The sequence below is a fragment of the Anomaloglossus baeobatrachus genome, chromosome 7 (genome assembly GCF_048569485.1).
Source record: "Anomaloglossus baeobatrachus isolate aAnoBae1 chromosome 7, aAnoBae1.hap1, whole genome shotgun sequence".
Classification (NCBI taxonomy): domain Eukaryota; kingdom Metazoa; phylum Chordata; class Amphibia; order Anura; family Aromobatidae; genus Anomaloglossus; species Anomaloglossus baeobatrachus.
Window position 1 is genome coordinate 26,358,546 of NC_134359.1, and position 26,572 is coordinate 26,385,117.

General features: G+C 41.6%; 1 protein-coding gene across 5 annotated transcripts in view; it reads right to left on the reverse strand.

The window, feature by feature from the left end:
- Nucleotides 1-26,572, reverse strand: part of LRP1B (LDL receptor related protein 1B) — a 2,012,817-nt gene that overhangs the window by 446,486 nt on the left and 1,539,759 nt on the right. For all 5 annotated transcript variants that reach the window (XM_075317168.1, XM_075317164.1, XM_075317167.1 and 2 more), the window contains exons 40-41: nt 26,262-26,386; nt 18,844-19,215 (exon numbers count right to left, since the gene is read on the reverse strand). In XM_075317168.1, the coding sequence (XP_075173283.1) occupies nt 18,844-19,215; nt 26,262-26,386 (497 nt within the window). The remainder of the gene's footprint in view (nt 1-18,843; nt 19,216-26,261; nt 26,387-26,572) is intronic.

Sequence of the window (26,572 nt, forward strand, 5' to 3'; positions counted from 1 at the left end):
CCTGCGGGGAAAGACACTACATGGAGCTGGATGAGCAAGGAGGGGAACTCCCAGTGTGTGCTGATGCAGTGTCTGCCAACATCAGCCGGACAGCTGAAGCTCTGGGGCATGCGGGGGATGGTCGGGCAGGCCGGGTCATACACAGTACGGGCATTAGGAAGACCGGAGGAACTAGCAGAGGGGGAGTCGAGATCAGGCCGAGGTCAGTACCAGATAAAACAACCGAGTGGGGAGGTAGGAGAGGGGGGAACAATCTGGGCTAATGTGGGAAGGAAGGAGGTGGGATAGAGGAATGGCAGAACGACTAGGGGACGGAACACAGACAGAGACCGAGAGCACAGAGAGGGGACGGATCAAGATCACACTTACAGGGACCAGCACTCACAGGCAAAGCAGCGCTAAGCTTATAGCCGGCGCTGGTTCACTGGAGATGACAGTTTTTAAAGCAACCAAGCTCCGGAAGTGAGGCCCGGGAGAAGGCTCCGCCCCCTAGCCATGTGGACGGGGAGGCGAAACCGTGACAAGGTGCCTACTAGCCTCTTTCCGGCTAAAAATATGCATGTTCAGTTGGTCTGAGTGTGCATAGCCACGTGAGAATATGAGGATGTCAGAAATGGGGGACAAAATCAAGGACCAAGACAAAAATGAAGCTCATCTATAAAGAGAAGGAAGAAAAGCGATTCCGGCAGCTAAATAGGAAAGGGTTCTTTACAGTTAGAGCAGTCAGACTGTGGAATGCGACCACAAGAGGTAGTAATGGCAGAAACTATAACAGCTTTTACAGTGCCTACAAGTAGTATTCAACCCCCTGCAGATTTAGCAGGTTTGATAAGATGCAAATAAGTTAGAGCCTGCAAACTTCAAACAAGAGCAGGATTTATTAACAGATGCATAAATCTTACAAACCAACAAGTTATGTTGCTCAGTTAAATTTTAATAAATTTTCAACATAAAAGTGTGGGTCAATTATTATTCAACCCCTAGGTTTAATATTTTGTGGAATAACCCATTTTGCAATTACAGCTAATAATCGTCTTTTATAAGACCTGATCAGGCCGGCACAGGTCTCTGGAGTTATCTTGGCCCACTCCTCCATGCAGATCTTCTCCAAGTTATCTAGGTTCTTTGGGTGTCTCATGTGGACTTTAATCTTGAGCTCCTTCCACAAGTTTTCAATTGGGTTAAGGTCAGGAGACTGACTAGGCCACTGCAACACCTTGATTTTTTCCCTCTTGAACCAGGCCTTGGTTTTCTTGGCTCTGTGCTTTGGGTCGTTGTCTTGTTGGAAGATGAAATGACGACCCATCTTAAGATCCTTGATGGAGGAGCGGAGGTTCTTGGCCAAAATCTCCAGGTAGGCCGTGCTATCCATCTTCCCATGGATGCGGACCAGATGGCCAGGCCCCTTGGCTGAGAAACAGCCCCACAGCATGATGCTGCCACCACCATGCTTGACTGTAGGGATGGTATTCTTGGGGTTGTATGCAGTGCCATCCAGTCTCCAAACATCACGTGTGTGGTTGGCACCAAAGATCTCGATCTTGGTCTCATCAGACCAGAGAACCTTGAACCAGTCTGTCTCAGAGTCCTCCAAGTGATCATGAGCAAACTGTAGACGAGCCTTGACATGACGCTTTGAAAGTAAAGGTACCTTACGGGCTCGTCTGGAACGGAGACCATTGCGGTGGAGTACGTTACTTATGGTATTGACTGAAACCAATGTCCCCCCTGCCATGAGATCTTCCCGGAGCTCCTTCCTTGTTGTCCTTGGGTTAGCCTTGACTCTTCGGACAAGCCTGGCCTCGGCACGGGAGGAAACTTTCAAAGGCTGTCCAGGCCGTGGAAGGCTAACAGTAGTTCCATAAGCCTTCCACTTCTGGATGATGCTCCCGACAGTGGAGACAGGTAAGCCCAACTCCTTGGAAAGGGTTTTGTACCCCTTGCCAGCCTTGTGACCCTCCACGATCTTGTCTCTGATGGCCTTGGAATGCTCCTTTGTCTTTCCCATGTTGACCAAGTATGAGTGCTGTTCACAAGTTTGGGGAGGGTCTTAATTAGTCAGAAAAGGCTGCAAAAAGAGATAATTAATCCAAACATGTGAAGCTCATTGTTCTTTGTGCCTGAAATACTTTTTAATACTTTAGGGGAACCAAACAGAATTCTGGTGGTTTGAGGGGTTGAATAATAATTGACACTGAATAAACTTTTCTCAATTTAAAAAAAAAAAAAAAAAAAAAAAGAAATAACATTCTTTTTTGCTGCAGTGCATTTCACACTTCCAGGCTGATCTACAGTCCAAATGTCACAATGCCAAGTTAATTCCGAATGTGTAAACCTACTAAATCTGCAGGGGGTTGAATACTACTTGTAGGCACTGTATATCAGGATTAGATGATTTCCTCAGTATACACAACATTGTTGGTTATTTTTGGTTGTTGGTTATTGTTTTTCTCTTTTGTAGCAGAGCTCAGAATACTGAGCTGTGTATAACCCCGCCCACAATAAGGACTGGCAGCTTCCTGCGTACACCGCTGTCAATCAGTAATGGGGCGGAGTTACACCGTTACCCTGACTGGTCTACACATGATATAGAGAATACGCATGGCATTTCTGGTATTGTGCGCAAGTAGGATTCAATCCTTTGAATTCGATGTGTAAGAGACTTGGCACTCAAGGTGATGAAGAATTGGTGAAAATTTATTAAAGAGTCTTCAAAAGTGAACAGAGCACAGATGTTTCGGTATTAAAATACCGTTCACTGTGGCTTCAGTAGAAGCAGGCACTGAGGAGATTCCCACGGTGTCCACGGCTGTGTCATGGAAGCCACAGTGAGCTCTATTAGGCACACTGATGAAGGTCCGATGTTTTAGGACCAAAATGTCTGTGCTCTGTTCACTTTTGAAGACACCTTAATAAATTTACACCAATTTTTCATCACCTTGAGTGCCAAATCTCTTACATGAGACCTAGTCCTGTAGTGATAATCTCCTGCTGATAAAGCACTGATTGCAATGAAACTATAATACACAGCCTAGTAAGTGACACATTCCTGGAATCAGGGTCCTAACACCTACATTATGCTGCTCTTTGATTAAATAGCAAAAATCTGTTGACAGATTCCCTTTAAAAATCTCTTCTACTAAACTAAAAAGTATCTATTAACTGCAAGTCCATGTTTTTCAAGGACAAGGAATTAATTTTAGAAGGCATTTTGCTATCACTGGCACCACTGCCTGGGACTTTATCCATAAACACTGGTGGACTCACTAAAGGCGCACTGCTCCTCTATCCTCTGCATCCTCCCCCTCTAACCTGACATATGATTTGTCTCTCAATTCTCGGGCACCTTACCCATACCGCAGATGCCTGAGCACCGTCTGATATTGCAGATTTTTTTTCCCCTAAACCCTCAACACTTTATACGCAGAAACCCTGATGAAGGCTTCCTAGAAAAAACGTAGTTTTGCATAGGCTGAAGTGCACCCCTTTTTGTAAAAAATCAAAAATAAACATTCTATTTGACCCTTTGTTGTCTGTTGAGTGCTGGAGTTACCCATAAAAATAACAAACCTCTATACTCACTTATGGTGCTGGCATGGTTCCAGCGATGTCAGAGCTCACTTTCCCAGAACCCATTGGACATTGTTATGACATACGAATCCCATGACTAATCAGCGTCAGCTTCCTTTTCCCCACCTTTTGATTCAGGGGTCATTAACAGTAAGTGAGCGGCAGCTGTAGCGCTCACTTCTTGTTAGTTTCTTAAATGTCCGAAGGCGGGGAGAAGGAAGCTGGCAGTGATAGGTCATTGGGCTCACGTATCATGACAATGTCACATGGGCCCTGGGAAAGTGAGTTTCGGCATCACTGAAACCGGGCCAGCACCAGAGGTGAGTATAAGCTTTTTAATTTTAATGGAAATTCATAGGCAGTTTTATTTGAGGCTTAAAGAGAACCTGTCACCACTTTTTCGGCCTATAAGCTGCGGCCACCACCACCGGGCTCTTATATACAGCATTCTAACATGCTGTATATAAGAGCCCGGGCCGGGAGTATAACATAAAAAACACTTTATAATACTTACCTAACGGTGGCACTGTGGGCCTAATGGGCATCTCCGTTGTCCGGTTCCCAGCGCCACATCTTTTGGCCATCTTTTGATCTCCTTCTCTAGCTGCGGTGCATGACGGGTCCGACGGCATTCAGGTCCTGAGCAGGCGCACGTTGATCTGCCCTGAGCAGGGCAGATCAAAATATTGTAGTGCGCCTGCGCAGGACCGGCGAGTGTGTATGACGTAGACGCATCATGTACCCCGGCTTCAGAAAGAGGACAAAGACGGCTGAAAGAGGAGGCACCGGCACCCAAGAACGGAGACGCCCATTAGGCCAACCGAGAGACAGTTAGGTAAGAATTATAAAGTGTTGTTTATGTTATACCCCCGGCCTGGGCTCTTATATACAGCATGTTAGAATATTGTATATAAGAGCCCGGTGGTGGTGGCCTCAGCTTAGAGGCCGAAAAAGTGGTGACAGGTTCCCTTTAATTCATATTTTCAAAAAAGAGACACAAATAGTTTTTATTTTTTTGCTTTTGAGAATTCAATTAAACGGAAGCCCCAGAGACTTCAATTATATATTTCCATCTCATGAAAATTAGCAAGCAACTTGTTAAAAAACAATCTTAGCAGGAAATAAACAGACAGCAACAAATTAAAGTCCAGAACAACTGGATATATACACTCTTCAACGTCAGCGTCTCAGCAATGGATGAGACATAGAAGTTCATTATTACGCAAATCAATGCGCAACAAATCTTGAATGTAAGACAAGACGCTCAATCCCTCAGTGCAATTCTTTTTCTACTTTCTATGTAGTTTCTTGATTTAGCAAAACCGCAAAAGCTCCACTAGCACCATTGTTGTAATGTCATTAGATTGTAGAGCTCATTATATATATATATGTATACAGTACAGACCAAAAGTTTGGACACACCTTCTCATCACTGGAACAACTATTAAGAGGAGACTTTGTGCAGCAGCCTTCATGGTAAAATAGCTGCTAGGAAACCACTGCTAAGAACAGACAACAAGCAGAAGAGACTTGTTTGGGCTAAAGAACACAAGGAATGGACATTAGACCAGTGGAAATCTGTGCTTTGGTCTGATGAGTCCAAATTTGAGATGTTTGGATCCAACCACCGTGTCTTTGTAGAAAAGGTGAACGGATGGACTCTACATGGCTGGTTCCCACCATGAAGCATGGAGGAGAAGGTGTGATGGTGTGGGGGTGCTTTGCTGGTGACACTGTTGGGGATTTATTCAAAATTGAAAGCATACAGAACCAGCATGGCTACCACAGCATCTTGCAGCGGCGTGCTATTCCATCCGGTTTGCGTTTAGTTGGACCATCATTTATTTTTCAACAGGACAATAACCCCAAACACACCTCCAGGCTGTGTAAGGGCTATTTGACTAAGAAGGAGAGTGATGGGGTGTTACGCCAGATGACCTGGTGTCCACAGTCACCAGACCTGAACCCAATTGAGATGGTTTGGGGGTGATCTGGACCGCAGAGTGAAGGCAAAAGGGCCAACAAGTGCTAAGCATCTTTGTGAACTCCTTCAAGACTGTTGGAAAACCATTTCCGGTGACTACCTCTTGAAGCTCATCAAGAGAATGCTACTTCTACTTTGAAGAACCTAGAATATAAGACATATTTTCAGTTGTTTCACACTTTTTTTTAAGTATTTAATTCCACATGTGTTAATTCATAGTTTTGATGTCTTCAATGTGAATCTACAATTTTTAGAGTCATGAAAATAAAGAAAACTCTTTGAATGAGAAGGCGTGTCCAAACTTTTGGTTTGTACTGTATATATATTTTAACCTTAGAATTGTATAACATTTTTAGCTTTGGCTGATGATGGTATATTATCGTCGAAATACCAACAATCTCATTATTTATGCCAACAACTTCTCGGTTTCCCACTGATCTACAACCATTTCTATTGAGGACATGTACACACAAGTGACCACTGTAGACAATCACTGGCTGCAGCAATGACCTTAATCCCAGTCACATGATGTGTTGAAATGTCATTTAAAATGAGACCGGTATCAAAGAGGAGTTGTCAGAGAATTGCAGATAGCGTACGGCACCTGCACCAGTTATGCGGTAAACCTAGGTCATTTGTGCCCCACTTCACTTTAGCGTTGCCAACTTGACTTTTTATTTTTTTCTGGAGAAGTCTACAAAAAAATCAAGGACAATGTTTTTTTCGAACACATTGGAAAACTGCAATAAATCATAATGATTGTAAGCGATTCCTGCCTACAGCCCATAATTCTGATATTCACTCACTTTGATAATTCTGCATTCACTGGAAACTGGACAATGATGAAAATTATAGTCAAAATAATCAGCATACGTTTTTAAAGTTTCAAAAAAACACGGACATCTTACATTTTTTTTTTTATAGACAAGTCAAAAAAGTTTCTTAATTTTACGAACTGTCCATACACGACCTTCTATGTTATTAACGAAGAGTACGATCTGTGAAGGTGACAAATGCTATTATGGTTCTTAACTATTATTAATTATCTTACAACCATTATAAGTGTTTTATTGTTTTCTTGGTTTTTATTTTATAAATCTTGGAAGGTTGGAAAACATTTTTGAATCAAAAGATATCAGGCAGTTTCCACTAGAGGGAACATACTACTTGTGTATTTACTAAGGGGCACTTTGCACACTGCGACATCGCAGGTGCGATGTCGGTGGGGTCAAATTGAAAATGACGCACTTCCGGCATCGCATGCGACATCGCAGTGTGTAAAGGCTGGATGGTACGATTAACGAGCGCAAAAGCGTCGTAATCGTATCATCGGTACAGCGTCGGCGTAATTCATAATTACGCTGACGCAATGGTCCGATGTTGTTCCTCGCTCCTGCGGCCGCACACATCGCTGTGTGTGAAGTCGCAGGAGCGAGGAACGTCTCCTACCGGCCTCACTGCGGCTTCCGTAGGATATGCGGAAGGAAGGAGGTGGGCAGGATGTTTACATCCTGCTCATCTCCGCCCCTCCGCTCTGATTGGCCGCCTGCCGTGTGACGTCGCAGTGACGCCGCACGACCCACCCCCTTAACAAGGAGGCGGGTCGCCGGCCACAGGGACGTCGCACGGCAGGTGAGTGTGTGTGTGAAGCTGGCGTAGCGATAACTTTCGCTACGCCAGCTATCACCACATATTGCTGCTGCGACGGGGGCGGGCACTATCGCACTCGGCATCGCAGCATCGGCCTGCGATGTCGTAGTGTGCAAAGTGCCCCTTAGAACCCAATAGTTACTTAGTAGGGATGATCGAATACTTCGGTTATTCGGCTTTGCGAATATTTTCCGAATACCTCGCCGCTATTCGACTTATCGATGCACAATGTAAGTCTATAGGGGGCTTTACACGCAACGACATCGCTAACGAGATGTCGTTGGGGTCACAGAATTTGTGACACACATCCGGCCTCGTTAGCGACGTTGTTGCGTGTGAAACGCATGAACGACTGTTAACGATTAAAATTACTCACCTAATCGTTGACCGGTCGTTCTAATCCCAATTATCGCTGCTGCTGCAGGTACGATGTTGTTTATCGTTCCCGAGGCAGCACACATCGCTACGTGTGACACCGCAGAAACGAGGAACCTCACCTTACCTGCGTCCACCGGCAATGAGGAAGGAAGGAGGTGGATGGGATGTTCCGCCCGCTCATCTCCGCCCCTACGCTTCTATTGGGCGGCCGCTTAGTGACGCCGAACGAACCTCCCCCTTAGAAAGGAGGTGGTTCGCCGGCCACAGCGACGTCGCTAGGCAGGTAAGTATGTGTGATGGGTCCTAGCGATGTTGTGCGCCACGGGAAGCGATTTGCCCGTAAGGCACAACCAACGGGGGCGGGTGCTTTCACCAGTGACATCACTAGCAATGTCGCTGCGTGTAAAGCAGACTTATGGGAAGCCTGAATAGTTCCGAATAGTTGTTATTCAGGTTTCCCATAGACTTACATTGCACATCGAATATTCACGAATAGTCGAATAGCGGCGAGGTATTCGGAAAATATACGCGAAGCCGAATAATCGAAGTATTCGATTATCCCTATTACTTCGCTAAAGGGGTTGTCCACTACTTGGACAACCCTTTCTCAATACCTATGTTTACCCATGTTAAATTAAAAACTGTTATATTCTCCTCTAGCGCCGCTGCTGTCCCAGCAGTGTCGGCGCTTGCTCACTCGGGTTCACGTGAGGTTGTTATGTCATGTGAGCTCTGCGCCCAATCACCGCTCGGCTTACCTATCCCTGCATACAAATGTATAAGTAATTAAGAGGAAGTGTGCAGCAGCCGCAGCGCTAACCTCCTCTTGATTACCTATATGTTCAAAGGCGGGGAAGTGAAGCCGGTGGTGATTGGGCCTGGGTCTTGCATGATGTCACAACCTCACATGAGCCCCAGGAGAGAAAGTGCCGGCAATGCTGGAACCACACCAACAAGGGAGGCATATATGAGATTTTATTTTAATGAGAGCAAACATGGGGAATTAGAAGGAGTTGCCCAAGTAATGGACAATCCCTTTAAGACAGCTGAAAAACTATAAATTCCACAAATTAATAATTCTTATAGAATGTAATGACACTGATAGTGACATCACTGCTACTTTCAAATTCTGGGCTGCCGTTCATCGGCAGTAATCTATAGAGCTGTGTTCTGAAAAAGTTCTTAGAACGATGCTCCATGGGAATCAATGAACGTTGTGGGATAATACTCTTTGGATTATGTTGGAAATTTCAGGATTTCTTTCTAATTAATAAATTGGTGAATGAGAGAGAGTGGGGGGAGTCGTTATTCCCCAAATGGAGTACACTGGAAGGTCGAGGATTTTTTTTTACTAATAAATTAGTTAACAAGGATGTGTGGGGGCATCTGTATTCAGATAAACTTTTTTCCCCTGTGTCTGTGTTTTTCTAAACTCTATACTTGCTGGGTTAGTAATAAGAGTGATAGATGCCTCTCCATTACTAACCCCTGGGCTTGATACCAGCTGTCAATTCATGTCCCCGATTGCCACCGCACCAGGGCAATTAGAAACAGCCAGAATTGGTGCATCTAATGGATGCTCCACTTCTGAGATGGATGAGGGCTGCTATTTTAGGCTGGGTACAGCCAAATAACCATGAGCCATCCCAGCTTCATAAACACCAGCACCCGACTGTCAGCTTTACCGCGTCTGGTTATCAAAAATAGGGTGTAACCAACACCGTTTTTTTATAATGATTTATTTAAATCATTTTAAAAAACGGTGTGGGATCCCCTCTATTTTTAATAACCAGCAAAGGTAAAGCTGACAGATGCGGGTTGCAGCCCCCAGCTGTTTGCTTTATCCAAACTGTTTAAAAATAGGTGAGAACGCTTGTCTTTTTTTTTTTTTTAATTTATTCCCCATTCGCATTTGTTTGCCGGGTAACTGCTCCCATTTTGTAGCCTCATAGCCCTTACCACCACCATTCTACAGCACTCAAGTTCGAGTCTCCATTGACATATATAGGATTTGGGATCAGGGTTAAGTTAAGGTCAAGTTTGGGTCCCGAACCAAACTTTTTGTTAAAGTCTGGCAGAACCTGGCGAACTCAAACATTCATGGGTCCACTTATTACTACCCATTAGGCTTTCATGTGATAGATTTAATGGGGTTTCTTAGCTTAGTAAGTAATATTTTGGTAAAAAAAAAATAATAATAAGTAAATATATATGAATAAATATAAATGACATATATATATATATATATAAATTAAATTATATATATATATATATATATATATATATATATAAAATTATATAATATATAAAATATATGTACATGTACAGTGCAGACCAAAAGTTTGGACACACCTTCTCATTCAATGAATTTTCTTTATTTTCATGACTCTGAAAATTGTAGATTCATATTGAAGGCATCAAAACTATGAATTAAAACATGTGGAATGAAGAGGTAGTCACCGTAAATGGTTTTCCAACAGTCTTGAAGCAGTTCCCAGAGATGCTTAGCACTTGTTGGCCCTTTTGCCTTCACTCTGGGTTCAGGTCTGGTGACTGTGGAGGCCAGGTCATCTGGCATAGCACCCCATCACTCTCCTTCTTAGTCAAATAGCCCTTAAACAGCCTGGAGGTGTGTTTGGGGTCATTGTCCTGTTGAAAAATAAATGATGGTCCAACTAAACGCAAACCGGATGGAATAGCATGCCGCTGCAAGATGCTGTGGTAGCCATGCTGGATTAGTATGCCTTCAATTTTGAATAAATCCCGAACAGTGTCAGCAGCAAAGCCCCCCCACACCATCACACCTCCTCCTCCATGCTTCACGGTGGGAACCAGCCATGTAGAGTCCATCCGTTCACCTTTTCTACAAAGACATGGTGATTGGATCCAAAGATCTCAAATTTGGACTCATCAGACCAAAGCACAGATTTCTAATGTCCATTCCTTGTGTTCTTTAGCCCAAACAAGTCTCTTCTGCTTGTTGCCTGTCCTTAGCAGTGGTTTCCTAGCAGCTATTTCACCATGAAGGCCTGCTGCACAAAGTCTCCTTTTAACAGTTGCTCTAGAGATGAGAAGGTGTATCCAAACTTTTGGTCTGTACTGTATATACATATATATATATATATATATTTTAATTTATTTTTTTCTTAAAAGCCATATTATCAGTCAATGTCTATAAAACTTTTGGTCTGTACTATATACATATATATATATATATATATATATATATATATATATATATTTATATATATATATATATATATATATATATATATATATATAGCACAGACCAAAATATATATATTTATTTATTTTTTTTAAAGCCATATTATCAGTCAATGTCTATAATGAACTGAGCATGTGATGGCTGAAAAAAAAGCCAAATGTCTCTCCGAGAACAAAATAGTGTGTTGCTTTCCCAGCACATAGCTTGTTATTATAGTCATCTATATGGATCACCACAATCAAATTCTAATGTACTGGACATTGATCGTGTCTCTATTAATGATGTTCACCAATGTATATATTAGCAGCCAGCTACATTTGGAGAATATATATTTTGCATCTCTAGGAATGAGCGCTCAAGAAATCATGAAGGGGAAACTCAAGTGAGATAACATCAAAGAGATACAGATTTTCCCCCTAAGGTGATATGTAACCAAGGAATCAGAATTTTAGCATCTCTATCCAAACGCTAAGAAATAATCAGCAAAAACCTTCCGACTTTTTAAAATAAATCAATGAATGCATTTAGACAAACTAGATTCACTTTAATGGATTTTGGCCCTTTTTTTTGCATTGCATATAAATAAGACCGACATAATTAATTCTCTATTCATGTTGCGGAAGGCTCCAGCTGAAAACAAGTCAGACAAAATTCTTCATATGCCTCTGTTTATACATGTGTTTGTAAAACAAATTCTTTATATAAAGCTTCTCGTCGATGCAAAATTAATGAGTACATCTATGTCTCAACAAGTCGATGGATCTCAGCAAAGAAGCCAAATGTAACAACAAGTTCACGTGCTCGGATTTAATGTGCGTCTAGGAAATATGAAAAGAAAATAAGCTTAGAAAGTTTGAGGTTTTCCTATCGATATCAATAACAAGGATTTAAAAATTTGACTATCCTGCAAAATCGTTTGTAAAAAGATGATTTGCTGTTTTATTTATTTTATGTTATATATGTAAATATAAATGTGAACAACGACAAGGCAGAGTCCAGCAATAATGTGAGCAATCCAGGATGCTGTTAAAAAAATTTTTCCTTCTTTTTATTCATAAATTCATTAAAATATAATGGTCCAAGCAATTCAGAACAGCATTATCGCAGGAAAATAGCGCAGATAGGACTACGCGTTTCAGCGGTAAAATCCACCTTCTTCACGGTCCAGAATCTGATCTGCTTTCCAAACATAGAACCTTATATACATCTCACTCCCATCAGGGTAATTACAAACATGTGTGAGAGATTTAAAAACATAAGCTAGAAAAGCAAATCAAACATATAAGCTATCCGCATATTAATCAATATACAGCATGCATAAGAGTTATAAGGAAAGGATTCAGTATTTTGGAGAAAAATACAATCAGAAAATCCAATAACCTGACCATAAAATTATTTTTTAAGTGATACAAAAGCATAACACAGTAGTAATAGCCAGCAACATATAATGCAACAATGTATCAATAGTGCATAATGATATCCATACGATTGTTAAAGCCCTGTGGCATGCGGGTCCCCAGCTCAAATATCCACCTACTCTCTCTTGCAAGCACTTTTTTATGAAAATCTCCCCCTCTCAATGTTTTTTACATGCTCTATGCCCATAAAAGAAAAACCGCGTAAATCCCCATTGTGTTTTTTTGAAAAATGTCGGGATACTACTGATGCACCAACCATTGGCAAATTGCTAGCATCTGAAAGATGTTTGCGGATTCTGGTTTTAAGGGGGTTCATCGTGCAGCCTACATATTGCATGCGGCATATATTGCAATTAATTAAATAAACTACATTCTCCGTATTACAGTTTATAAAAGAACGAACATTAAACTGTTTTTCATTGGAAATAGATGTAAATATTTTAGACTTAAGGCTACTTTACACACTGCGATATCGGTCCCGATATCGCTAGTGTGGGTACCCGCCCCCATCTGTTGCGCGACACGGGCAAATTGCTGCCCGTGCCGCACAACAGCCATCACACATACATACCTGTCCGGCGACGTCGCTGTGACGGGCGAACCGCCTCCTTTCTAAGGGGGCGGTCCGTGCGGCGTCACAGCGACGTCACTGAACCGCCGCCCAATAGCAGCGGAGGGGCGGAGCTGAGCGGGACGTAACATCCCGCCTACCTCCTTCCTTCCTCATAGCGGCCGGGAGGCAGGTAAGGGGAGCTTCCTCGTTCCTGCGGCGTCACACGGAGCGATGTGTGCTGCCGCAGGAACGAGGAACAACCTCGTTACTGCTGCAGTAACGAGATTTGAGAATGGACCCCCATGTCGCCGATTAGCGATTTTGCACGTTTTTGCAACGATGCAAAATCGCTTATCGGTGTCACACGCAACGGCATCGCTAATGCGACCGGATGTGCGTCACGAATTCCGTGACCCCAACGACTCCGCATTAGCGATGTCGCAGCGTGTAAAGCCCGCTTTATTAGCAAAACCGCAGCACTTACAAATATTAGCACCACATTTAAAAAATCCTATTGTTTTCAACCAGTTGCTAGGGGAGATTTTGTCTGGATCTTTGAACATGCTAGGTGATAATAATGTAGCTAAGGTTGGGGCTCTTTTTGCCACAAAGGCAATATCATTATTTTCCACAATGTTTTTCAGAATATCATTCTGAGATAATAACGGAAGATATTTTCTGATAATTTTGACAATAGAATTAAACTGAGGACTATAGTTGGTGCTGAAAACTACCCCAGATTTTTTGGAGTCAAACTGTCTTTTTTTCTTAGTAGAATCCAACAGCTTAACCCTATCAATGCCTGCTATTTTTTTCTTGGCTCTCTCCAAAGACCAATTAGGATACCCCCTTTTTTTAAAATTGTTACAAGTTATTTCAATTTCTTCCTCCAATCTATCACTAGATGTGGTATTCCTTTTTAGTCTAATAAGCTCCCCCACAGGAATATTCTGAATGACATGTTTGGGATGACTAGAGGAAGCCATTAAAATACTATTGCATGCAGTAGGTTTTTTATAGGGAGATATCAAGACCTTATTGCTATCCAAATCTGTGGTCAATTTTAAGTCCAAGAAGTTTGTTGATACGTCATGACCACTACTCGTAAATTTTAAATTGAAATCATTCAAATCCAAATAAGAAAAAAAAAACCTTCGCAGACGAGAGACTACCCCTCCAGACAAATATCAGATCATCAATAAATCTACCCAGCCAAACAATATTATCCTTGTATGGGTTATCAATGTTAAAAATATAATTTTCCTCCCACACGGACATAACCAGGTTAGCTAGGGAAGGTGAAAACTTAGCGCCCATGCTCACGCCTTGTGTCTGGAGGAAGTATCTCTCATCAAACGAAAAATAGTTATGACTCAAAAGAAACTGAATTGAAGAGACAATAAACTTCTGGATGGAATCCTCGTAATTACTGTATCTGGACAAATAATATGTGATACATCGTATCGCGACGTGATGGGGGATAGAGGGATATAACCCCACCACATCGCAAGATAGCCACATATAGTCAGATTGCTAGTGGAATTTTTCCATAATCTTTATCATACTTTTGGAATCTTTAAGGTGACTTGGTGTTAATGGCACTAGGGGTTGAAGATAAAAATCCACCCACTCCCCTAGTTTCTCGCTGAATGACCCTATCCCAGACACAATAGGTCTGAGAGGGGGAGGAAAAACCTCTTTATGAACTTTGGGGAGTGAGTGGTATATTGGGACAATCGGTGTTTCACAAAAAATAAACTTCTTAATTCTATCTGACATAGCACCCATACTGATCCCCTCCTGTAACAGATGTAATAATTCAGAATTAAATGAATTAGTTGTATTTGATGGCAATTCAACATAGGTGCTACTATTTTCCAGATCCAACAAGTTCACTTTCCTGTATAAACCAGCATTGAGAGCTACAACAGCGCCCCCCTTGTCCGCCTGGACAATAAGGAGATCGCTGTTTGCTCTCAGCTCATTAGTTGCCCTATGTTCAGAAGTACTCAGATTGAATTTAACCTCTTGATGTTCCACCTGGTTGTAAAGAGACACCAACTCACTTTCAATTGTTTCCTGAAAAAAATCAAGGAAAGGAGGTCTCGATTTTACTGGGTAAAATATAGGATTACGGGTCTGAAACCTGTCATTTAAATTCACCCTATGCTCCAGCTCTGTCTCCCCCTCTAGTTGTCTTAGATTGGAGACCGCTACCTGTTCACTAAAATGAATACAATTATTATCCAATGATACACTGGTAGATGATAAATCATTATGCACATGAATATTATCCTCATTATAATGAACTTTAAGGGTCAAATTGCGTGCAAATCTATTGATATAGTAAATATAAATATATAATAAATATATATATATATATATATATATATATATATAAAATATATTATTTATAATATATATTTATTTTATTGTTTTATATGGCCATGTAATTAGGGTTCCTTGGAGAAAAAAACGGATCTTTGGTTGAGAATTTTTGATTTTTGTGCAGATGCCTATGGATATGCACACAACAGAAAAAAAATAACAATCAGCTAAATATGTGTCTAATCTGCAGGTTTTCAGTGTAAATCGTCTGCTCTATGTACTTTTGCTCTATGCCTAAAATTATGTTACAACTATTTTATCTTCTGTGTCACCTTTAGATTTTTCATTAATTTTGCAAATATCATTTTCTCATAGTTAAAAAATACAAAAAATGACTTTTGTATTCACAAAACTGAAATTATAACAAGGCACACTATATAATATATTAGACTACGTAACAGGTGTCCATTAAATGATGTTTATTAATGTTTCATTAATTAAGCAGACTATCCTGGATAAGGCGCTTTTTAAGAGGATCTGTAAAGTGCTAAAATTTTTGATTCTAAAAAATCCTTGATCATCCCCAATTCTGCCGCTCTTGTGCATTTAAGGCTACTTTCACACATCAGGTTTTTTTCCATCAGGCACAATCCGGAAAAAAACGGATAAAACGGATCCGGCGTCGGATCCGATTGATCCCCATTGATTTGTATTAGCGCCGGATTGTGCCTGATGGCCTTGCATTGCATCTGGCTTTTGCCGGATGCGTCGTAATTGGCTAATGCGGCAGCCGGATGGAACGTCTTTTGTAACATTTTTTGTCTCTGACAAGAAACCGCATCGCACCGGATCCAACGCGATACGGTGTGATTTAAAATGGAAGCCAAAGGAAGCCGGATCCGGTTTTTAAACTGAGCATGCTCCAATTTATTGTAAAGAAACGGATCCATCAAAAAACAGACGAAATGGATGCAAAAACGGATGCGCCGGATCCGTTTTTTGATGGATCAGGTATACTGAATACATAAAAAAAAAAAAAAAGGATCCGGCGCATCTGTTTTTGCATATTCTGCACCGGATCCATTGTATCAGGCACACACCGGATTGATCCTGATGCCAAAAAACTGATGTGTGAAAGTAGCCTTAGCCTGCACTATTCCATTGCAGAGATATTCCTACTTGTTTCTTTTGGATCGCAGCATGTGAAATCTCCGCTTTGCAGTCCATTTGGGTGTTTTTTCACAGTCTTCTCTGGTAGCATGCGTTTTCACCCCTCCCTTGTAGTTGAACAGTTGAAGCCAATCATAGCTCAATATCTAACCTCAGTCTCAGACACAGCTGTGATTAGCAGCGTCTGGGAGCGAGGTGTGAAAGTGCGCATGCCTCAAGAGAGAAGACAGTGACGATGCACCCAGTTGGACTGCAAAGCAGAGATGTCCCATTTTGAATTCCAGAAGAAACAAATGAGGATATCTCTGCAATGGAAAGATACAGCAAAAAATGAAAAAGAGTGGGAAAATCAGGGGACTTTAGAAATTTTTAAAAGCAGTAGATGCTGGAGAGGAAAAAAAGGTGCAATATGGGGTCTTTTCCCAGTGGTAAAGGATAGAAAAAGTGAGAATTGCTCACCTTGGGTAGTTGTGCAAGTCACAACTACTATGAAAGGTATATAGCTGTATGATGGCTGCTGCAGACCTCGTGTTAACTCAAAATGGATAAAACAAGAGAATGTAGTAAATCTGCCCTGCCATGTATAGTAAAGAAGGATACAAGAGCGATCAGTATCGTGATTTTATTGTTATACGCGTTTTGTAGTCTTGCTCCTTCTTCAGGACAAAATCACTGATGTACATTTGTCAGTATCATGATTTTATTGTTGTACACATTTCAGAGTCTTGCTCCTTCTTCAGGACAAAAATCACTGATGTACATGTTTCAGTATCATGATTATATTGTATCGGGCATTTCAGAGTCTTGCTCCTTCTTCAGAAGTAAAATCACTGATGTACATGTGTCAGTATCATGATTATATTGTATTGGGCATTTCAGAGTCCTGCTCCTTCTTCAGAAAAAAAACCCTGATGGACATGTGTCAGTTTCATGATTATATTATTCCACGCATTTTGGAGTCTTGCTACTTCTTCAGGATACAAGTCACTGATGTACATGTATCAGTATCGTGATTTTATTGTTGTATACGTTTCGGAGTCTTGCTCCTTCTTCAGGACAAAAATCACTGATGTACATCATTGATTTTTGTCCTGAAGAAGGAGCAAGACTCCGAAATGCGTACAACAATAAAATCATGATACTGATTGTTCTTGAATCCTAATTTACTAAATATGGCGGCGCGGATTTAACCCCTTCTTCTCCTGCTCTATCTATTTTGAGGGATTTTTACAAGGCATTTATCTTTTTTTTTTTTGAGAAAATGACAGGTCCTTTTTAAAGAAACAACCTTTTGCTGACCTGCTATTTCCTAACTTCCCAAAGTGGTCCACTTATCTCCAATGTGTTTCACTGTACCCACAGGGAGAAAGTATATATTCAAAGGTGACTCCAGTAATTAATAACTGAACTCTCATCACAGACAGAAAAGGTGACAATAACTTTGACTGAGTAAAGGGGGCTTTACACGCAGTGATATTGCTAGCGAGCGTACCCGCCCCCGTCGTTTGTGCGTCACGGGCAAATCACTGCCAGGTGGCGCACAATATCGTTAGGAGTCATCACACGGACTTACCTGCCTAGCGGCGTCACTGTGGCCGGTGAACCGCTTCCTTTCTAAGGGGGCTGGTTCGTGTGGCGTCACAGCGGCGTCACTAAGCGGCCGCCCCAATAGAAGCGTAGGGGCGGAGATGAGCGGCCGTAACATCCCGCCCACCTCCTTCCTTCCTCAATGCCGGCTGCCGCAGGTAAGCTGTAGTTCATCGTTCCCGAGGTGTTACACATAGCGATGTGTGCTGATTCGGGAACGACGAACAACCTGCGTCCTCAACAATCAACGATTTTTTGAAAAGGAACGACGTATCAACGATGGACGATTTGTTGAGTATTTTGCATCGTTAGCGGTCGCTCGTTGGTGTCACACGCAAAGACGTCGCTAACGATGCCTATGTGCGTCACGGAATCCGTGACCCCGGCGATATTTCGTTAGATACGTCGTTGCGTGTAACGGGGCCTTAATGCCATTGTATCCACCAATTCTAAATAAGGGTTAAATAACCAAAAAATGCACCTGACAAGTAACATATCTAAATAGTCTTGTTCCTGAACCAAGAAGCCAGCTTAATAATAATAATAATAATAATGATACTTAATAATCTAATACGTCAACCACCATTTTGGTTGACAAAGGCAAACCATAGGGTAACCAAACCATGGGCACCATTGCAAAATTGAGGTCATAAAAAGTCAACATCAACAAATCATGTAACTATTTAAGATTTTATTGTCATCTATTTCTTTCCAGCTGCAGATAAACATAATCTTACAAAGTTGCCTATCTGATGGGTAGCTGTAATATTGGAAAAGTAGAAGAACCAGAGGTTGGAGACCACTTTTAGCGATTGATGGAGACCACTCATCCAAAGAGATGAGATACTAACTGGTATGCAAACTACAATGCATTTTATAAAAAATCAGACTTCCAACTAGAACTAAATATGAATATGTAAAATACCACTGCCCTTAAAAATTTCATTATACTACAGCAAAAAGGTCAATGTTCACTTACTTTCAATAATTATTTTCCTTCCCGTCCAGTCGTCTTTGATTAATTGGATATTTCCATAATGAGCATCACTGTAGAAAATGCGGTTAGTGCCTTTTTCGCTGAAGTTGTAATCAAATGCCAAGGAAATAATGTTTTTGAAGTATTCCGGATTTTCGTATGGTTGTACAGGTGAATTCAAATTGGTTTCATCAGAAAGATGAATACTTTTCAAAACTGTTCTTCCCGAATAAAGCAAATAACCCTTGTGTTTTAAACAAGTAATCCCATTTTTGGCTAGATATCCATGAGCGCAAGCACACGTCCTTTGCATATTCCCCCGGTATAAGCAAATTTGTTGACATCCACCATTGTTTTTAGCACAGATGTTGGTTCCTGTGGATAGGGGGGAAAAAAATGACATTATGTGACTGTCACAGGTCATTGGCCATGTTTATTCTACTCTGTTATTAGGTCCCATAGGTTTTATCTGTTTAAAAAATTGGCATCATATGGAACTCTGCAGCCAAATTATGCAGACAATTCTTTTATAAAACATAAGAAAATCAATTGTTTAAGTGTAATCATTTCAACTTTTTAAGGAGAAATACAGTTAGGTCCAGAAATATTTGGACAGTGACACAAGTTTTGTTATTTTAGCTGTTTACAAAAACATGTTCAGAAATACAATTCTATATATAATATGGGCTGAAGGTGCACACTCCCAGCTGCAATGTGAGAGTTTTCACATCCAAATCAGAGAAAGGGTTTAGGAATCATAGCTCTGTAATGCATAGCCTCCTCTTTTTCAAGGGACCAAAAGTAATTGGACAAGGGACTCTAAGGGCTGCAATTAACTCTGAAGGCGTCTCCCTCGTTAACCTGTAATCAATGAAGTAGTTAAAAGGTCTGGGGTTGATTACAGGTGTGTGGTTTTGAATTTGGAAGCTGTTGCTGTGACCAGACAACATGCGGTCTAAGGAACTCTCAATTGAGGTGAAGCAGAACATCCTGAGGCTGAAAAAAAAGAAAAAATCCATCAGAGAGATAGCAGACATGCTTGGAGTAGCAAAATCAACAGTCGGGTACATTCTGAGAAAAAAGGAATTGACTGGTGAGCTTGGGAACTCAAAAAGGCCTGGGCGTGCACGGATGACAACAGTGGTGGATGATCGCCGCATACTTTCTTTGGTGAAGAAGAACCCGTTCACAACATCAACTGAAGTCCAGAACACTCTCAGTGAAGTAGGTGTATCTGTCTCTAAGTCAACAGTAAAGAGAAGACTCCATGAAAGTAAATACAAAGGGTTCACATCTAGATGCAAACCATTCATCAATTCCAAAAATAGACAGGCCAGAGTTAAATTTGCTGAAAAACACCTCATGAAGCCAGCTCAGTTCTGGAAAAGTATTCTATGGACAGATGAGACAAAGATCAACCTGTACCAGAATGATGGGAAGAAAAAAGTTTGGAAAAGAAAGGGAACGGCACATGATCCAAGGCACACCACATCCTCTGTAAAACATGGTGGAGGCAACGTGATGACATGGGCATGCATGGCTTTCAATGGCACTGGGTCACTTGTGTTTATTGATGATATAACAGCAGACAAGAGTAGCCGGATGAATTCTGAAGTGTACCGGGATATACTTTCAGCCCAGATTCAGCCAAATGCCGCAAAGTTGATCGGACGGCGCTTCATAGTACAGATGGACAATGACCCCAAGCATACAGCCAAAGCTACCCAGGAGTTCATGAGTGCAAAAAAGTGGAACATTCTGCAATGGCCAAGTCAATCACCAGATCTTAACCCAATTGAGCATGCATTTCACTTGCTCAAATCCAGACTTAAGACGGAAAGACCCACAAACAAGCAAGACCTGAAGGCTGCGGCTGTAAAGGCCTGGCAAAGCATTAAGAAGGAGGAAACCCAGCGTTTGGTGATGTCCATGGGTTCCAGACTTAAGGCAGTGATTGTCTCCAAAGGATTCGCAACAAAATATTGAAAATAAAAATATTTTGTTTGGGTTTGGTTTATTTGTCCAATTACTTTTGACCTCCTAAAATATGGAGTGTTTGTAAAGAAATGTGACAATTCCTACAATTTTTATCAGATATTTTTGTTCAAACCTTCAAATTAAACGTTACAATCTGCACTTGAATTCTGTTGTAGAGGTTTCATTTCAAATCCAATGTGGTGGCATGCAGAGCCCAACTCGCCAAAATTGTGTCATTGTCCAAATATTTCTGGACCTAACTGTATATACTTATAAAAGAGACTATTAAAGGGAACCTGTCAGGTGCAATATGCACCCAGATCCACGAGCAGTTCTGGGTGCATATTGCTAATCCCAGCCTAACTGTCCCTGTATCTAGTAGTATAAATGAAGAGTAGGGATGATCGAATACTTAGATTATCCGGCTTCGTGAATAATTTCCGAATACCTCGCCGCTATTCGACTATTCGCGAATATTCGATGCGCAATGTAAGTCTATGGGAAACCCGAATAACAACTATTCAGAACTATTCGGGCTTTCCATAGACTTACATTGCGCATCGAATAGTCGAATAGCGGCGAGGTATTCGGAAAATATTCGCGAAGGCGGATAATCGAAGTATTCGATCATCCCTAATGAAGAGATCTTTGAAAAAGTATTTCTAAAGATTGTTTATGAGATGGTAATGAAGCCAGCGACTAGTCACAAGGCCATTAGTTCCCTTGGCTAGTTGGCCCGCTTAGCATGTTAGCATACCCCTGTGGGCGTGGTAACATGCTAATGAATGTGCAGCGTCAGAGGCATGGTCGCTCTCACCTCTGCTGCCACCGCTGGTTTTCAGCTCAGTGCAAAGTTCGCAGGGCTTTCTTCGGTGGCCTAGGATTACTGATGTTGCGTTGAACCAAGATCCTTTTGAATAATTTTGCTCAACTTTATTTTGAATCCTCTCCTTCTATCGTTTGTGATTTCTAATAAAAGCACCTTATATAAAGTGTGTTGAGTCTCCCATAAGTATCTCTCATAAGTACATAAATGAACTCTTCATGCATCAGAAAACAAACACTTGTCCATCTGAGCACGTACTAACATACGTTATCTCTGACTCACGCTACCAGGGACTTGAATCTCCAGTCACTGGTCTTTAGTTTGCACCATCATCCATATCCTGCTCCCAATACAGCACATTACTTCTCATTCTGTCTCCCCCATGCTGAAGGATTTTTTTTCAGCCTTTTATGTAGCTGTGATTAAGCATACTCCCGCAGCTGAGTTATGTCGGCAGCTAGGCTACTGCAGCAATATCTCGCCCAGGTTAACTTTCTGGGTGAGACATATACTCTGCCAAGTATTACTCCCGGTCTGCCGGTTACAGGAGAAATGTTACCCCTTAGACAACAATCAGAGTATCATACAACCAAATTAGATCTCTTACTTTGCACTGAGGAGGGGCAACATCGCAAAACATGTATCTGCAAATAGTGATAATGGTTTGGCTTATATCATAAGTCATGGGAGTCATGAGCGCGATAACGGCTCGATATTCACTTTTAAGATTTCAACTTCCAGAATGTGGTACTAGAGTTCAAGTCCTCTTCCTCTCTGAAATAGCAATTTGCATATTTAATTTCCCAGTGGAAAATTGCATGGCCTATAAGTCTCCTTACACTGGCATGTCAAGCATGTCACTCTTCACAAGGAGAGAGACATTATCAGTTAGATCCCATAAGTACTACACTATCTTCCTTGGCTTTTCAGATGGCGTGCTTAAATACGTCACAAATTCTTCATATTTCGACCTTACGGCCCCTTTACACGCTACGATTTACCTGACGATCCCTTAAACGATGTGACACGCCCAGATCGTTGAAACGATTTGCCGAGATCGCACATAGGTCGTTTAGTAGCGTTCATACGTACACATCTCACAAACGACGCTACATCGTTCAGCGATATATTGTTTGACCAAGGCGGTCGTGTGGATGTTGCTCGTCGTTGGCAGGGTGTCAAACGTAGCAATATGTCTGCTGCGTTCCAAACGACGAACAATATTTTGAAATTGAACGACGTGTCAACGATTAACGATTTTTACCCTATTTGCGATAGTTCGGAGTCGCACAAAGGTGTCACACACAACGACGTCACTAACGATGACGGAAGTACGTCACGAAAATCGTGACCCCGACGACATATCGTCAGATAAATCGTAGCGTGTAACGGGGCCTTTAGTCTATTTTTATTAGGAATGGGGTCCTTTATTCTAGGAGTTGTGGATGTTGGTACATTAACAACCAGACATTATTGCATATAGATGCATAACATACTGGTCCAGTTGAGGTATCAAGATTTAATAGTCAATTACATTGGAGCTCAGATCAGATCCGCAGAAAATCTTCGGCAACTACATGGTAAAATACAGTTCCATAATTTAGTTACAGAAATTCACATTTTTAATTTTTATTTATTTTTTATCCAGTTTGTGAACCCAAAGAGTAATTCTGACATATGGAGGGGATGTGAAGCTTTGTGAGTCTGTGTCACTCCTCTTTATGCCATCCATTAGTGCTCATCTGCAGTCACAGAAAGTCCTACACAGCTCACGATGATTCATTTTTATGTAATAATTTTGGAGGATAAATCTTTTTCCAATCTTATAACATTTAAATCTGTTTAGTTCAGATACATGAGGAATGCATTTAATACAATTAACCAGTCACTTCTTAAAATTCACTTACAAAACAAACCTTAAAATTCGAGAAAGAAGATTAACTTAGTTTTCAGCGTTTTGTCTAAGACAAATGAATGAAAGGCAAGTTGAAAAGAAACGCGGTGTCTCGGTATAATCATCCATATATTGACTTGTACAAACATCTTTCTAAATGGAATGAGAGCGTTCTCTAATTAACACTCATTCATTGATGCTAATTAGAAATGTAGAACTTAGAGGATTTAGCAAAGTTTGTGGAAAAGCCACTTCAACTCGTCTGAATTCGAAATCATAAAAACTTTTTGTTTTATGGTTCTTCACGTTTCTGGATGTGTTTTCCGTTGTTTCCCAGTGCGGTGTTATCCAAAAAACAAGTTTCTGGCTCCGACTCTTCTATTATTCCAACCTTTAACTCTGGCTCAGACTCCACAACCCTGTTTGTTGCATTATTGCAAACCTGTTATTGACCTAGTTATTTTTTTCTGACTTTCATCTCGATGTTCTGAGTTTGTTTTATTTGTATCAACATCTTAGCTTTTTGACTAAGGGGCACTTTGCACACTACGACATCGCAAGCCGATGCTTGTGATGCCGAGCGCGATAGTACCCGCCCCCGTCGCAGATGCGATATCACGGTGATAGCTGCCGTAGTGAACATTATCGCTACGGCAGCTTCACATGCACTCACCTGCCCTGCGACGTTGCTCTGGCTGGCGAACCGCCTCCTTATTAAGGGGGCGGGTCGTGCGGCGTCATACGACATCACACGGCAGGCGGCCAATAGAAGCGGAGGGGGCGGAGATGAGCGGGACGTAAACATCCCGCCCACCTCCTTCCTTCCGCATAGCCGCTAGAGTTAGGTAAGGAGATGTTCCTCGCTCCTGCAGCTTCATACACAGCGATGTGTGCTGCCGCAGGAACGAGGAACAACATCGTACCTGTCGCTGCAGCGATATTATGGAAATGTCCGACACTACACAGATGACCAATTTACGACGCTTTTGCGATCGTTTATCGGCGCATCTAACCATTACACGTTGCGACGTCGTTACTGGCGCCGGATGTGCGTCACTTTCGATTTGACCCCGGCAATATCGCAGTAGCGATGTCGCAACGTGCAAAGTACCCCTTAGAATTACTTTACAATGCTATATGGGATGTAAGTAGGGATGAACTGACTTGTGGAAGTTTGCTGGGTTTGGCCGGAGGTAAGTTAAAAATTCGGGACCCTGACTTGACCAAAACTTGACCCAGGACCATGAACCTCAAATACAGCAAGTCAAAAAGACCCGAACTTCTGTCCTGTAAATTGGCTGTAAAAAGGTCATAGTAAGGGTTAGGGGTCTGCAAGAAATTTTATTTATGTACACCAACAAGGAAGACAGAAAAAAATAACTGGAGCCGCTATCAGCTATCAATTTAGAGCTGAAATAAACCCCAAAAGTATTACCCCATCTGTGGCAACTGCGGGCTGCTATTTTTAGGCTGGGAGGTGCCAAATAACCATAGACTTTCCGACACTGATAATACCAGCCCCTGGCTGTCAGCTTTAACTTGGCTAGTCATCAAAAATGGGGGGACCCCACGCCATTTTTAAAAATGATTTTTTAAATAATTTAAATAATAATAATTTAAATAATAATTTAAATAATTGGTGTGGGATCCCCTCTATTTTTGATAACCACCCTAGGTAAAGCAGTCAGCTGGGGGTTGCAGCCAGCAGCCGTCTGCTTTACCTGCCTTGGTTATAAAAAATAAACGAGACCACATGTAAATTTTTCTTTTTTTTTCTTTATTGTTCTAAGCAGTATACAGGCATCTTCTGCTTGCAATAAAGCTTATTGATTGGCTACACTGCAACTCTTCAACAAACTTTATTAGCACACAAACAGTACCTGAGGTCTGAACTGGACACAGACTTCTTTTAGAAGTCTGTGTTTAAGTCTGAGATGCCAACACCCAGTGTTCGGTACGAATTCTGAAACGTAAAGTTAGGGTTCACTCATTCGTAGATTAAAGTCTAAATGAACCAAATCCAGTCGTCATGGAAAATCCGTATAAATAATGTTATGATTACTGATGAGTGAATAATAACTATTCGTGTTCAAATTATTCATAACTAGAGATGAGCGGAGCCGAGGTTTGGTGTTTGGTGTTCATACCAAATGCAGAAAAAACAGAGTTCGTATGCTTTACATATGCAAAGAGTGTCGGACTGGCTACTGGAGAAACCGCCAGTAATACCAGTCCTGGTTGTGGTTACCTGCATTGAACTCCGGAGCTCTTACCTGAGCTCCGGAGTGCAGCCTGGACTGAACAGCGGGTTTGCAGGACTGAACTGCGAGTGCCGACTGATTCCCCAGTGATTGCAGCTCAGTCCATGACAGCTGCGGACAGGCCAGGCTGAACTCCGGAGCTCAGGTGAGAGCTCTGGAGTTCAATGCAGGTAACCGCAGCCAGGACTGGTATTACTGGCAGTTTCTCCGGTAGCCAGTCCGACACAGTATGCAAACCACTCACACGAGAGCATCACTGTGCTCGGATACGCTTGGTGCTCAGCCCAGTGCGAGCCATGTGCAGTTTTTGAACGGCTTGCACTGGGGGTAACAACAGCGTGATAGGATGTAGTGTGCATAAAAAAAAAAATTGTCCCATAAACCACTTTCATTGTTTAATTTCTTAAAAATACATCTATATTGTATAGCAAAGTGTAAAGCTAATAATGTAGAAGACTCTAACCTTTCTCTCTTGCTCGATTAAAGACTTTTACATCCTTTAGGTTAATCCCGAGTCCCGTTCTCATGGTCACGGCATCTGAGGCATCATTCTTCTGGCCCCTTCTGATGGAACCGTTTGAGTGTGCTCTGCAAAAAAAGAGGAAACGTCACAGATCAAAAATGGGGGAATAATTAAAATCAAACAGGTCGTTAAAATGCAACAGACAGCTGGCCCAGCAGAAAGAATGGAAACCTACTTGTGTCTGTGACATTGATATGGTTCAGCTTTGAATATCGAAAATGCCTTTTCTGTGGAAATTACATGGCTCTATG